The sequence below is a fragment of the Vicugna pacos genome, chromosome 25, assembly GCF_048564905.1.
Source record: "Vicugna pacos chromosome 25, VicPac4, whole genome shotgun sequence".
In the NCBI taxonomy this organism is placed as follows: Eukaryota; Metazoa; Chordata; class Mammalia; order Artiodactyla; family Camelidae; genus Vicugna; species Vicugna pacos.
Window position 1 is genome coordinate 3,487,028 of NC_133011.1, and position 16,077 is coordinate 3,503,104.

A 16,077-nucleotide genomic window follows, 5' to 3' on the forward strand; every position below is an offset into this window, starting at 1 on the left:
CACCTTGTGACCCGACCTTATAAAACACCCCAGCAACCGGCCCTCGGGGCTCACGCAGACACCACTCTTCTGTGCAGCCCGCTGTTGTCTACGGTAGCATACCCCTAACAAACTCCTAGTCTCATCCTTCATCTCCGGTAAATTCTCTCGCCAACCCACATCAGCGGCTCACTGGCCCATCACCAACCAGCCGCCGTTGTGTCTACAACAATCATCTCTCACCTGCCTCACCAGCAACCCACTGAACAGACTCCCTGACCTGACAGCTCACCTCTGGTCCATTCTCCAAATCACATCCAAAGACCTTTTATAATGTTAAGCATCAAGTCCATGAGCCTCAGTAGGGCACAGAAAGACCTCTGTGACTGACCTGGCTCCCGTCCACACCCCGCCTCTGAACTCTTTACTGAGTGACCGTGGCTCTCCAAATGCCCCTGGGTCACTCAGGCTTCCACTGCGCTGCATCCTTTTCCTAGAATATTCTTCACCCCACCACGGCCTGGCTAAGTCCATCTTTCCCTTAAAACTCCATTCAAGTGTCACGTCAGCCAGGAACAGGTGCTCACAACCCTGCCTGGCCCGGCTGTCCCAGACCACCCCACATTTCCCTGTTATGCTCTCTAGATCCATCTTATGGCTCTGATCACACTGTATTTAGAACCAAGGTCAGTCTCTCTCACTAGATCATACCTTACTTAGGGCAATGATGACATGTTATTTATTTTTATATCCCCAGCAGTTTGCTCAGTGCCTGACATATAGAAGACACTCAATAAATTTAATACAAACTTAATATTCTAAATGAATACACATTGCTATAAGGGCACACTGTAGGCAGATATAGGGTGCAGGGTCCCGGGAGGAAAAGAACAGGATGTGCCTTTTTGACATATGAGAAGCCATTTCTGGCCTAAGCCATGTTGTGATCTAAGCCTGGGCACCATGCTTAGCCTTGAGCAGGTCTCAGTAATTAATGATCTTAAGGGAACAAAGGAATGCAGAAACAGAGGAAAGCAGTCAAGAAGCAATAGCTCAGCGATAAAACAGTGCCCTCGTCCCTCCTCCTGGGGGATATGCGTCCCACTCTGATGCGCATCCTGGAGCTGGTGGAGGATGGTGACCACGTGGGAAGTCCCCAGAACCTAAGGAAAGATGATGCTGACCCTCTCTGACCCTCCTGACTTCAATCAACTAAAGCTCTGACTCTGTCAGCGCTGCCCCAGTCTCTGAATTCTCCTCTGCTTGAGCCCCTCTGAGAACAGGCGTGCATCCTTAGCTTACAAACTTCTCCACTGCTGCTCCTGCGGAGCCACTGCCTTGGGAAAGGTCCCTGGCGGTCTCCCGACTTGCTGCCAGTAATAAGCCCTCCCTTCTCCGGGTCTCTGGCTTGGCTGTGTCTTTTGGCTCATCACCTACCAAGAGGTGAACCCAGCCTTCAGGTAACAATAAGGCATTGCCTATGGTCACAACTTTGAGACTCTAGAACTGTCAAGTGACCTGACGGATTTAACTCAAGATAAAATCATCTACATCTTTTTCCATCCTAAAAGAATCCTAAAAGAATTTCTGCATTCTGAAAACATTAAATCACCGAAGATAAATCTTAAAAAAGCAAAAAACAAAAAACAAAAAAACACTAGTGGATTACTGAATTCACCAGTTTTAAAATGTCTTTCAGTAATCACCACGTATTTCCCAAACCCTTTTAATTAGAAAAGACTTTGTAAGGCATTTTATACACATACAACCTATATATAGCCTATCAGGGTGGTCACATGTCATGCACATGTGCATTCAAAACCAAAGCAAAATATACTATGAATCCAAAATAATTTTTTTCCACATTCCACAAGTTTTTTCTGTTGCTTATCTATGGATGGTGGTAGAGAGATTCTTTTTAGTTTTTTTTCATTGAAGTGTTCTGCAATGAGCATGTTTTATCTTTACAAGCAAAATTAAAAGAAGAGAAAAGAAAAGAAAAAACCTTAGGGTAAGCCACCTAAAGGCAGGCACCAGGCACTGTACCAGATGCCCTGCGTCCCCAACTGCATTTTAAGTCTCATTATGAAAAGGTGCAAATGTGACTATCTTATGAGAAGGAACTGAAAACCAGGGGTGCTGGATAATTTGTCTGAGGTTACAAGCTAGAACTTACCGTAAGACTTTTCAGAGTTTGTTATCATCTAAAACAAATGTTATTTTATTTTATTTGTGTGTGTTACTTTTTTTAAAATTTTTTTTAATTGAAGTACAGTTGATTTAAAATGTGGTATTAGTTTCTGGTGTACAGCGTAGTGACTCAGCTATACATATGTGTGTGTGTGTATTCTTTTTCATATTCTTTTTCAGTATAGGTTACTACAAGCCACTGAATATAGTTCCCTGTGCTATATAGTAGGACCTTGTTGTTTATCTATTCTGTACATAGTAGTAGTTTGCATCTGCCAATCCCATTTTTTTTTTTAATGGAGGTACTGGGGATTGAACTCAGGACCTTGTGCATGCTAAGCACACACTCCACCATTGAGCTATTACCCTTCCCCCACAAATCTTATTTTATACATGATCTGGAAAACTGAAAAAGACACATTCTGTATAAATATTAAATTAGGAGTTAGCATTCAACTAGAATGCGTCTTCCAACACCACCGTACCATTAAATTTTAATTAATTTAAATGTTAATGTGACTATTTAAATTTTAATTAATTAAAATTAAATAAAATTTAAAATTTAGTTCCTCAGTCCCACTAGCCCCATCCAAGTGCCCGACAGCCATGGTGACACGGCTGCACAGCTGCGGCTGATGGCCACCAGGCTGGAAGCCCATGGAGGGACAACGCAGCTTGAAAGTGTGGGGACTGGGGGGAAGGAGTGCCTTTGGCCTCACCCACAGGTTGAGCTTCTACATATGACGGTTAATAACCTTTGATGGTTAAGAGGTAGGAAAAACAAAAGTTTGAAACCCAGTGGCCAAGACAAGTGAGTTCTGAGGAAGCGGGAGAAGAAGTCATGCTCGGTCCAGGTAACGGGTAAACCCTGGGTACCCAGGCTAACGGGAACGAGGCCGAGGGCTCAGTCCCACAAAGAGCCCGTCAGCAGCTGGTCGGGGAACAGGGACACCAGCCTGAAGCACCACCTCAGCCCTTTAAGGAGCGTGAACTTGAGTTAAGATGGAAGACGGGCAAAAGAATGAGGTAGATCCCTACTAACCTGTCACGATTTCTAGAAACAAAACTTCAAAACTGTCTGGGCCATCTCTGTATGGGGACAATGACTCTCCCTTCCCTTCCTCGGTAGCACTTAAGTAGCGAGTACTGGACACCTGTCTCTTGTTTTCGAATGCTTCCCCAACCAGTGTCAGCTTGGTGACCACAGAGATTTCCACCTGTTTTGTTACCTCCAGCTTCCACAACATTTAGAAGAGCTCCTGAAATGCAGACACTGGATAAAGAGGTGCTGAATGAATGGGGAGAGTAATCAAGGAAGAAAGCATAGCTCATTTCTGACAAAACAACCAGAGACAAACTAGTACCTCCCAGGTTACCTGCGCGGGGGCAAAGCATGACAGGGTTCATGCTGACAGCGCACGTGCACTTAAACAGAGTGGAAACCAGAAACAGTTTACCCAACCGCTGATTTTTCGACAAAGATGACCTGCAAACCACCAACAGAAAGTACTATAAATATTAACAAGTACCCAAATGATGGTTCTCGCTAGAAAAAATAAATTATTAATTTCAAAAAGGGTGGAAAGGGATGCTGGTCATGCGAATGCTGGTAGACTCCAGGCATCACTTGTAGTATAAGCTCCCTAGAAATGTCCTCTGTCTCATAGAAATGTCATCCATCCCTCCCACATGTGTTATCACCTTTACTCCAGCGATTCCGCTTCTGAGTCTGATAACTGCCCCCTGGCGGGGGAGGGTATAGCTCAAAGTGGTAGAGCACATGCTTAGCACACACGAGGTCCTGGGTTCAATCCCCAGTATCTCCTCGGAAAAAAAGGTAAATAAATGAGTAAACTTAATTACCTCCCCCTCCCCCCCAAAACCCTAAAAATAATAATAATAATAATAATAACCACTTCCGGGAGGTCTAACTACTGTACTTTTAACCAGAATAGTTACACATTAATCTATTTTTAAGTTTCCTTGGGAAAAAAAGGGACCTCTTGTTTAAGAAAGACAAGCTGGAAACCCCTGGCACAGGCAACCAGCCGAAACATTTGCTGAATGACTGTGATAGAAATACTCAGGACCCTGACTGGAGCCTCGTCCCTGCGGCGGCGAGAACCCCAGCCCCCCTGCGCGGTGAACTGCACCTCCTGGGGCTTCAGGATGGAGGCCGGGACTCACAGCTGAAGCGCAACTACCTCAAAAAATGTTTGCAGACATGCTTCTGCTCACTCTGTGAAAAATGAAGTGGTCTCCTGTGCCCAGCTGTAACTTGACTTGCATGGTATATAAAATTCTTTTGTTACTTTGAAAATTTTTTAAAATACAGAGATTGCATCAGCATTATATCTGCCAATCATAGACGACACATGTATCATGTTGGAAAAAAAATGCTAAGGAAAAACCGCATCACCTGAATACACAGAAAAGTAACCCCAGCTTGTGTGAAGAGCAGAGAAAGGCACTGGCATCACCAAAAGCCCTTACACTGAACGAAAGCGTCTATGCAACACGCTGCTGCCGAACTGCAGACTATTCCAGAAGGTGAAGCCCCATCAGGTAGCGAGCCAAACCTTCAACAATCATCAAGTACACAAAATTTTGACTCTATCAAAATTAGTCTTATTTGCCAATGACCAAGAAGGTACAGAGCCAGCTCCGAGAGCTGCCGCAGAAAAATGGTAGCACACACAGGGCGTGGTCAGCGATGGTTATCCAGACGAGAGTCAGCGAATCTAGGCAGAAAGCTGTCAGGTGCGCAGAGTACGCACCTGTAACTAAATCCCAGACAAGCAAACAGCAGCGGCTCAGATGAGTGTCTGTTGAATTTAACTGAATGGACTCTTACAAAGCAACCAGTACTGCTAGGGCAGACTTCACAATGTAGACACTGGGAAAGCACTGAGGGTTTGTAGGCAGCTGAACAATATGCTCATTTCTGTGTTACAGGTACAGAGAGAGAGCAGAAAATAAAAAGGGGGAGAAAGGCAGGAGGGCTGGATGGCAGCAGCCTAGGCAAGAAACGATGCGCATCCAGCGTGGAGGTGGCCCTAAGGGTGGGGAACAGGAGAGGGTCGAGAGGCATTTTAAAAGTCTATGTCGGGTTGGGGGGCAGGTATAGCTCAAGAGGTAGAGCACATGCTTAGCATGCATGAGGTCCTGGGTTCAATCCTCGGTACCTCCATTAAAATAATAATAATTAAATAAACATAAACCTAATTACCCCCCCAAAAAACTAAAAACAAACAACCTCCCCCCAAAAGGTGTTTGGGGAAAAAAAAAATCTATATCAAATGCACAGAGCATACTAACAAAATAAGATAAACCCTGAGTAAGGAGGAATCCACATGGCAACATCAAAAAGCAAAGAGTCATTTGGGGTGAGTTCAGCGATGTCTCGGTGACTTACAGCGCTCCCAGCAACACTCTGCTCATACATATACAACACCCTGAGCACCTTCCTCTCCCACATGTGCCAAAATCAAGTTACTCTCCCTCCTAAACGTGCTCCCCCATCTCCATCACCCCCATCCCCACCCCCTCACGCCCTGCCATCGCTCACTTGGACTTTTTCAGGAGCTGATCTTCACAACTTCTCACCCCCCACCCCCTGCAACCTGTTTACCACACAACAGATGGAATACTCTTGTCAGACACCAAAGTTCTCATCTGTACAACGGCGTTTGCTCAGAACCATCTGTGCCATCTACAGAGAACCAGGTACTGTTCCACAGCAGGGAGAAGGCCAGTCAGAGCAAAAGAACATCCCACCCTTTACAGTCTACGGGTCAGATCAAGGTACCACTCTGAAGTGCTTCTTAGTGGTTAACCGTCACTCTCAGGATACAGCCCAAAACCCCCTGAGGGGCCTGGAGCCCAGACTGCTTGGTCTCTCTGCCTGCCTCTCCTGTCTCATCTCTGGTCTCACTGGTTTAATCCGTTTCAAGTTCCACCCCACCTCAGGGCCTTTCAGCCTACAAAACCCACCTCAGCTCAGCTTCACCTTCAAAGGTGTTGCTGGCCCCTCCCCCACCCCGGGTACCATCTAACTGCTCCTTGTAGGGCTTATGGCCGTTTTAAATAATTACACAATTACTTGTTTGTCTAAGATTCCCTACCAACAGGAAAATGCTCCACAATGGCAGGGCGCACAGCGCTTCAGTAATACACATGAACTCGGTCCCAGAATTCATCACACTGCCAAGAACCCAGCATGAGTAAACGGTGGATGAAGGGATTTTCTATTTAAAAATACAGATTTGGAGGTACAAGTGGAGCAAAGCAACTGGATTCTTTATTCCCCTTAAAAGGGATTTCAAAATCTCTTCAACGACAGAAATAATAAAATAATGGTGATGATAATGGAACCCATCTCTCATATTTACACTTAACTTCCTCTGCAGTGGGGCTCCACCAACACCGTTCCACCCAAACCACCCCAGCAAAGGAAACTCTTTTGCAGTTAATCCAAAAGCGAATGTCCACTCCTTAGCTTACTTGAGCCCTCAGCGCTTTCCGATGCATCCGTTCACTGCTTCTTTCTTCCCTCCTGTAGAATCATTCTTCTACTCACTGCTAGGAGTTCCACTGAATTCTCTGGGGCCCTGGCCCCTCCTGAGCACCAGGGCCTCGCCTTCTCTTCTCAGGAACTGGCTCCAACCCTTCTGCTCTCCGAGGCAGGCCTGCCAGGTCCTCCAGAGAAAGACCCTCTCCTGGGAACCAGACGAGTTATCTAACTACTTGCTTGCTTAACTCTAACCCGGATGGCTCATCAACAGCTGTATTTAAGACCAAATCTAACATCTTCCTTAGGAGATCTGTGTCCCCTCCTGCATTTCAGTCTCTGGGACAGCATCACTGTCTACCCAACGGACCAGTCCTGAGAGGCCACAGTCATCCAAGCCTCCTCCCTCTGCAGCACCCTCCTTCCCCGGCTAGTCCATTCCCACATCCAGTCCACCCACTTCCCGATGCCTTCAGGACCCACCCTCGGTTAACCTCTCACCCCTGCAAGATCCAGAACCCACAGCGCCTGTGAATGGTTTTCTCTGCCTCTAGTGCCGCTCTGCTCAAATCTTCTCTTCTTTGCTTCCAGAGCAATATTTCTAAAATATGAATCTGAAAAAAATCTTCTCATAATCCTTCCATAATATATATCTACTTAAAATCCTTCTATAATTATAAAAATTGGTCAGGGACAAGAAAGATTCTTAACTCTGTATTTCCAACCTGCAAACTTGGATCTTGCACACAGCAGATCCTTAAATAGCTTGTTGTACTAAACTAGGTTTTGAAAAATTAAATTATCAAGACGTCCATACTAGTCCCATTTAGTATGTACTGTAATCACTAGATATGAAGCGATCCCAACTAAAATAGCAACGAAACTTTTTCCAGAATTTTATAAATGTTCTAAAAGTCAAGTTAAAATAAAAATGAAAATAGCTAGAAAAACTCTGAAAATCAAGTAAAATAAGGAAATTTAGCTAACATTTGTTAAAATGCAGCATAAAGCAATAATTTGAACAATGTGCTACTAGTATAGAAATACCCAACACAGCAAAATAAAAATTAAAAAAGACACAAAATAAAAAATAAAGACTTAGAAGTTAATGTACATCTAAGAATTCAGTATATGATTAAAATGACTTCTAATATTGGTGAGAAAAAGAGAAAGCAATTCAATAAAATTTCTTTGGAACTACTAGACAACAATATGGAAAAAGTAAACTAAACCTCTGTCTCATATACAAAGTCATTCACTTCTCTACGAATAAAAACTTGAATATATAAAAAAATACTAAACATATAGGTAAATTCTTGTTTAATCTTAGGATTGGGAAAGAGAGTCTAACTTTGATAAGAAAGACAGAACCAATAATGACTGTTATTAGTAAATTTGAGTACAGTAAAAAAAAAATCAAAGTAAAAGGCATCCAGGAAACAAGTATTTGTTATGTTACAATGGATTGATATCCTTAATACATAAAGAGCTGCATTAAATCAATAATTAGAAGTCAAAAAGCCCAACAAAAAAAAAGGTTATAAAAGAAGAGTAGGAATAGGAAATGCACAAAAGAAATATGAATGATCTATATCCCTATGGAGAAAAAGTTTCAACCTCATTAGTAATTTTTATTATTATTATTAACGTAACATACATTTTTTCATCTAACAGACTGATAGATTTTTTAAATGCTAACATATTATTAATTATTATTAATTATTAATATAATATTAATTACAAACTAGAACTTTAACTATTACATTTTTGTAAAACTATACAAATTTTCTTGTAGGACAATTAGGTAACATGTATCAATTGCCTCTAAATTATACATGTCCTTTAACGTATCAATTCCACTCTTTGGAAATTATACTAAACAAATAATAGCAACTGTACAAAGATGTTTATAACGAAGAAGACTGGAAATAACCTAATTGTCCAGCAGTGGGCATTTGGCAATTCAATTCTAATAGAGCCACACAGTGGAATGTGACAATGTGTATATGTACATGGAAAGATCTCACAATATCCTAAGTGGGAGAAATGGTTACAAAGCTATATGCTTTGCAAGATACCCTGTTTAAACAAACAAACAATTTCAACTATTTTAAGACAGTTACAGATGGATGGATGTGTCTGTATTTGTGGCTAGAGGTAAAATCCAGAAGGATGTGTGTATAAAGGATCTGTATCAGAATATTTAGAGTGGCTCTCTCTTAAATCAGTGGTTCACAATGAGGTAGACTTTCAAATATATTGTCAAACGGTGATGTCATGAGAAGCCTTTTTTTTTCTTTCAGTTTTTTGCTCATTTTAACTGTATTTAAACAATTCTAAGACCCCTCTATCTTTTCCTTACAACATCTCTGTAACTGGGATGAGCACTATAAAACCTTGGAATGGAAGCATCACGCCATGCTCCATGGCAGCACCTTTTTGGGGAAACTTGTAAAAGAACCACCGGCCTTAACATCAATTTAGATGAAATACAGCGAGCCTAGATTTTTCTAGGACTGAAACTGAAAAAAATTAAGAGAAGAACGCACTTCGTTCTACCTGGAACTCTACCAAGGCTGCCCAGCTTTGGATTGAAGGAGTGAAAACTGGGATTCAAGACAAACAAAAGCAGGAGGGGAGGGATCAGGAGGGTCTCCACGGGAGCCGCAGCACATAAAATCCCTTGGAAGTGTCACAAAGGCAGCAAATGTGCCTTATTCGCCCCAGCACCCCAATCGGCCACCGGAGCCTAGCACCAGTGTCTGCTGAGTAAAGGAATGAACGCCGTTTCAGGAAGTCCACACACAGCACAGACAAAAAGGAACAGACTTACAGATCACTTGGTGGGGCAGAATCCAAGAGTAGCCACATACCATGAGAGTAAAACCCACAAGTAAATGATCAAGGTCTTTATACAGCGTTGCAGGAGCACCACATGACATAACAGAGCCCTCCACGTACAGCAGTTTCACTAAAACCTGAGCTTTCTAGAAGGGTTCCCAAAGGCGCATCTAGACTGCCTATGAATTATATTAGCAAATTCTCTACATATAATAATATTTACACACCAAATGGGAACTGAAGGTATGTGTTTAAATGGACATTTCTCCTTGACTTAATACGGTCAATATATAAAATGATCAAGTCTATAAATTCTGCTCAGTTGCCTTAATTTTCCATCTACCTTTTCTTAATAGTCTCTGCCTCAGTTGATATTTTGCATAATACAACTTTTCATGGGGGCCCATGACCTCATTTAAATTAATAAAGTAATTCAGAGAAAGTGCCCTAATTAATTAATTGCTAATAAATATCCCCTAAGGACAGAAGCTCAAGTTCTATTTACCAAAGAAATAACTGTAGGTGTATATTCCAATGTATCTAAGTAAGCCTAATTTCCCGTATTTCAAGATACTTTAAAAGCAAACATACCATTTAATCTCAAGAAGACCCCTGGGAAACCCAGAACTATAAAATTCTGTCTAGCTACAGTTTAAATGACACATTTTTACAACACACACCACCTTAAGTTCCAAGGATGTGCCACAAGTAAACACATAAATAAGTTCCAAGTTAATAATTCCTTAATGTAGCCTCATCTGTATATATATATATATATATATATATATATATATATATATATATATATATACTTTAAATGTGGGTAAATATGGTATTAAATTCCCATCCACTTACTAGGAATCATTCATATTTCATATGGCACTAGAGATGTCTTCTTGGAGCTCATGAAGAATTATTATGGGGGGAAATCAAAGTAAACATTGATGGACAAGTGCAAAGAGCAGTCCATGTACAAATGAAAAATGTTGCTTGCTGGAGATCCGTAAGATCATTTTCAAAAGCACAACTTTCTTGACACTGTGTGTCAGATAAATTAATCAGAGAAGTAATAAATGTCTAAATACAAAGGAAGCTGTTCTCAATCAAGATTCACCACATTATGATTAACTTATTACTAACAATAACTCAAATTCGGCCCCTTATGTCCAAACTCATCCCTACGACATCACCACTACTACTTTCTTAAAAAGCAAAGGGGTAGACTTTTTGGCACATGGCAACCACCACCACAGCTGTCCACTGTGACCATGAACGTCATTGTTTTTGAGCAGCGGCAAGAAAAAAATGCTGGGACCCCTGCTTTGAGGGGGTCAAACCCAGTGCTTTCAAATGTCTTTCCCTTCTCAAAAGCACTGCCCAGGATATCTCAGGGAAGTTACCGGAGCCCAGTAAACCATTTCAGGTAGTCTTCAAAGTCTTCCTCTGCAGAAGAATCATTTACTTGCACAAGCTCAAGTTTGCAAGAAAACACTAGCTTTTGCCCTTGGAGACCGTGTTTTTTGACTGCTTAGCCTGACTCAGAGCAAAATTCTAAAGTCAGCAAAGTTTATCTTCAGTGTCTCCCCGTTCTCCTAGGTTCGTCTTCCCTTCAGTACCTGCTGCCAGTCCTCACCCAGGAGAACTCTGGAACTCTTACCCTGTCCCTGAGCTAAAGACAGTAAATTGTGACACCCACCTGGGCCCAGAGTCTGGAGCTTCATGTCTGTCCCAAATGTCTACTTCTGGGACTAAAGTTGCAGTCATCACTGAAGCTAACTCACATCATGGTGGCGGCTCGTCATGCTGGCTTCATACACACACGCACCTTCCCTCATTTTGTGCATCAGAATGACCTGAGTAGAGGGGGAGGGGGGATGAAACGCAGAGGGAAACAGCTGGCGGTTGAGGGTCAGGGATACATCGTTGCCTGCTTCCCCCCTTCTGCCCCACCCTGCATCTCAGCTGCATTTCCAGGCAATGTCCTTCAACAAGGAACAAACACGACCCTTCTCTACCTTCATCTGAAGGATAAACTGGTATATAGAAGTCTTACAGAGGGCTTTCAGGGACCAAGGAAGAGTCAGTGGGAAGGACGTGATAGTATCAGAGAGTTCCAGGCAGCTTCGTACCAACAGGTACAACCCCACGTCTATGAAGCTCTACTTACGAATATGAGAAATACTAGGAAGCTACCACGTCCCTTCTTCCCTCTGTGAATCGTCCCCTCATTTCTACCTTTGCTATTTCAACATCAGCGTCACTTCCTCAGGGCATCAATCCGTCCCCTGGCTATCCCATCTCAAGCAGGTTTTCCTGCCCTTTTGCTTCCTTCACAATACTTGGAAGACTCAAAATTCCTTTAGACACTTGGAGTTCAGCGGGCTCCCACCGCAGGGCCCTGCTGTATTGCAGCCCCAGGACAGTGTCTGGCACTAACACATCTGTTAAGATGGAATTCTAACTTTCAAAGGGTCAACAACAGACTGCGAACCAGTTATGAAACCAGCAAGGAAAGAAACAGGGAGGTGTCATGAACCAGAAACACAAAGGGAGGGTTAATCCCACGAGTTCATGCTAAGGTCAAGGTTAGATGGGTGGTGTGATAAAGCCAAGAGGAAAAGCTGAACAGGACAGAGACAATGACGAAGGCTTTCTGGGTGAAAGTGCGCAACCACGTGCAGCCTGGGAGGGCCCTAGACGGACGAGGCTAGAAAGTCAGGGTGAAACATACGAGTGCATTCATCTTGAAGACATCATTTGACGCAACCCTCCAGTCAAATTCTGATCACCTCATGCCCATTGAAGCAAATAAAGTGAGGTTACCAGACATCAAGTCCCTGCAAACTTCACCCTCAGAGCGCCTGCGTATCGGCACCCAAATCTGGAAGAGGTGACTTCTGCCTTGGGGGCATTCCACCCTCTCTTTATTTTCAGCTTGTCTGACTCCACCCGTACCTAGACTTGCTCAAATCCCCCTGACCAAGAACAAACCAACCCCTCCCTCTGGGTGGACAGACGCCTTCCCACCATCATCTCTTGCACCCAGTTTGCAACTCATCACAATCAAGCTCCAACCAAGGGACGGAGCTTACTGGTGACTGTCCTCCCTGGATGGCCAAATCCAAAAGGCAGTCTTGACCCGTCCCGATTACTGACCCCTCTGCAGCATTTCACACTGCAGCTCACTCCTTCCGTGAAACTCTCTGTCCCCCCACCCCGGATTTTAATGACATCCGGCTCTCAGATGTCCCGGCATTCACCAGTGTTCCTTTCAAGGCTCTCCTCTCTGTGCCCCACCCATTTTCCTCCTGAGTGCGTCACTCTAAAGGCTTCAGCTATCACCGGTGACTTCAAATCAAGATTTCCAGAATACCCTCAGCAGTCATATGCCAGATAAACCTGAGAGTCAACTCTTCAAAGTGCTTCACTGTCCACACTATTCTAGTTGATGGTAACCAGCTGCCCAAATCCAAGTTGAGAGCTGTCCTAAACCTTGACTCCCCGCTCCCTGGCCCCGAACAGCCCTGCGGTTCTCTCTAGCTAGTGCCCCCAGAACCCGCCTCTCCCACCTGCCTTCTCTCGCTCGTTGACACTACAGCCAATCATCTTTTTATCTCACCAGGCAGACTGCAGAATTCACCTATTCAATTTACCTTCTGCATCTCTCCCAGAGTGAGGTTAACATTCAAAGCCAACAATATGATTCCTCTGCTTAAAAGTATCCAGTTACTTAAAAAAAAAAATCCAGTGACTTTTCTTTCTGCCTCTCCCACCTACAAGACAGATGTGTACTTCTGTTACTTTCTCATGCTGTAAGCTCTAGCCATGCTGGTTCAGGCCTTAGTATTCTTGTTTTATGTTCTTCCCTGGATTTGAAATGTCCTCTGGCAAAAGGAGCTGTGATCGTTCAAGACACACAAGAAATGCCACCTCTTCCATGAAGCCTTCCCTCATTACCTTAGGTCCACATTCAAATTGGAAAGTTGAACACTCCATTCTTTAGGCTCTACTTGGCATGTATGTATCCGTTAGGGAACTTCGCATCATCTGTTACAATCATCATGTTTGCAAGTGTGTGTCTCCGACGTACACATTCACAGGCACCCCTCAGAAGGCTCATTCCACCCCAACAGTCCACGGCTTAGGGGCTGCTTCTGAATAAACACTTGCTGGCAAACTGCTGTGAGTCAAAACCCACTAGGATTTAGGACAACAAGATAAAGAAAGGCATCAAGTTAAGAAAAGAAAAACAAATTAAGGTGAGAAAGAAAACAACATTGCTAACTGAGACACGTTCTATCACATGCCTAACCTGTGATCTTCACATGTCAAGGTCATGGACATTGAGGAGACTGGCAACTGCTCCAGACCAAAGGGCATCAGAGACGCATGAAAACTGGGTGATTCACATGATCCCCAAAAAGGCGTTTCTGTGGTGACTGTTGAAAGCTAGAATGCAGTGTCTGGGTGAGGACTGTACAGGCATTCTTTGTAGTATTCTTGAAACTTTTCTAGAGGTTGAACCTGCCTTAAAATAAAATACTAAAAAGAAAGAAGAAGAAGAAAACAGCATGGCTGTGTCAGCCCCTGCCCCGAGCCGACTGGGAGTGAGGGGATCTGGCTGTGCTGTGCTCCAAAGCCGTCTGCTCCTTCCCCTGTCCTAACACAGCACACGTCTTGTTGCAAATAACTGTGTGTGTCTTCCTTGCTAGGGTGAAAGCTCACTTCTAATGCTAACATTGTCAAAAGACCTTAATAGCAATTCTACATACTGAGCATTCACCAAGAGCCAGGTACCTTGCTAAACACTTTACATGTGTTAACTCTTTTAATCTTCTCAACAGGCCGATGTGACGGATGCTACTAACATTACCACTTGATAGACGGAAAAATAGGGCCGTAAAAAGATGAAGCAATTTCCCCATTGCCCCCCGGTGAACAAGATGCAAGGTCAAGGAGGATGGTTTCAGGGCCCACACTCCTGACGTAACTACTATACCACACCACTACTGTCCCCGACCAAGCACAGAAAGGTCACCAGGGCTCCAGGAAGACATGGGTCATGTTTGGCTTACCTACTACCTGACACACAGTAAACGCTCAAAAAAAAAAAAAAAAATCTGTTGGTCAACTGGCTGGCCAAAAAGAAAGACTGTTAAAAACTTTGGGAGATACACACACACACACACACACACACATTTTTTTTTTTCTTTTCCTGTAAAATGAAAGTATGGTTCTTTCAGATTTCTTTCAACTGTAAAACTTCTATGGCCTTATTCTAAGTGCCCGCTGCCTATGATATGACAATGGCACACTGGGAACAGGACAGAGGGTAACTAAGCACGTGGGCTGGACATGAACAGGCCATGAACGGAATCCCAGGTGCATCTTCTAACCTGGGCCAAGTCCTTGACCTCTGATCCTTCATTTCCTCTCCTTAAGATATGGGTGGTCCTAGCAACTGCCTCAGTAGGTGATTTTGAGGATTAAATGAGAACACGTCCACGATGGCTGGGACACACCCAAGCACTCAGCCAATGGCAGCTCTCACTTAGGGCGACACTGAGAATCTGGGATGAACTGACACAAAGGGAAAAAGTAAGCACGGCTCATGACACAGACACCGCGTTCTCATAGGAAGACCATGTCCCATTTCATTGCTGCCCTAAGCTATGTCTTTGGATTCAGCAAGTGAGTTAGAAAGAGAGGATTTGGCAAACAACTGTATTTCTGTCTTTTTCCATCCCCCGCTTGTGTCCCTATTTGTTCATACGCAGAGGACTCACCCAGACCTCAGTCTCCCACTTGTTTCTCTCCCAAGAAGACATCTCTTATTCTTCATAAAAAATGAAGGCTAAGTATGGAGGAGGACTCCTCCTGGGAGGAATTTTAATCCACACTAATTTCTCAGACTTCTTTGCCAGCCTATCTGATTATAGAGCATCCTGCCTCCTCCCTCAACTTAAAAAAAAAATTATCTAAGAAGTTAATTTTATTCAGTTGAAAATAATTTTAAGAAAATTGACACCCATTATCTAAGATTAGCTAAGATATCCTCAAATGTCCCCAAACCAAGTTTGTGAAATCCCTTTCTACAAAGAAACCCTTAGCTCCTTTTTCCTCTTTGAGCGCCGGTATAAGCAAGCAAGCGAAATCCACTAAAAGGAAAAACACCCAAGTCTTAGCAGGTCAGCACAAAACCGTATGAGCCTTTACGACACGCCTCTACAATTATCATGTCATAAAATTTAGTAAATACAGAAAGATAAAAAATTTTTAAATAAATGGAATAAAAAAAAGTAAAAGGGTCATTTTATATTTGTTACAGTGAACATAAACTATTACATTAAACACAGCAAATGTAAAAATTTTCAGTCATATTTTCCTCAGAATTTTGGGAAGATGGTATTAAAAATCACAATACCTTCAGTTGAATTTATCCCCCAAATTTCCAAATTCTTTATCAGATGATGTCTGTCTGTTTTACACAACTGCTGTCCTCGTGGGTAAGTATCTCACGGACACTTGCAACCCAGGAGAACAGGAGTCAGGAATGG

The 16,077-nt window shown here is 43.2% G+C and overlaps 1 protein-coding gene across 6 annotated transcripts in view; it reads right to left on the reverse strand.

Moving 5' to 3' along the window:
- Window positions 1-16,077, reverse strand: part of RUNX1T1 (RUNX1 partner transcriptional co-repressor 1) — a 139,151-nt gene that overhangs the window by 66,055 nt on the left and 57,019 nt on the right. The window contains exon 1 of one of the 6 annotated variants that reach the window (XM_072949449.1): window positions 11,217-11,322. The exons of the other annotated variants lie outside the window; for them this stretch is intronic. Within the exon in view, the coding sequence (XP_072805550.1) occupies window positions 11,217-11,241 (25 nt within the window). The 5' untranslated portion in view covers window positions 11,242-11,322. Of the gene's footprint in view, window positions 1-11,216; window positions 11,323-16,077 lie in introns of those variants that run through there. 6 annotated transcript variants of the gene reach the window in all.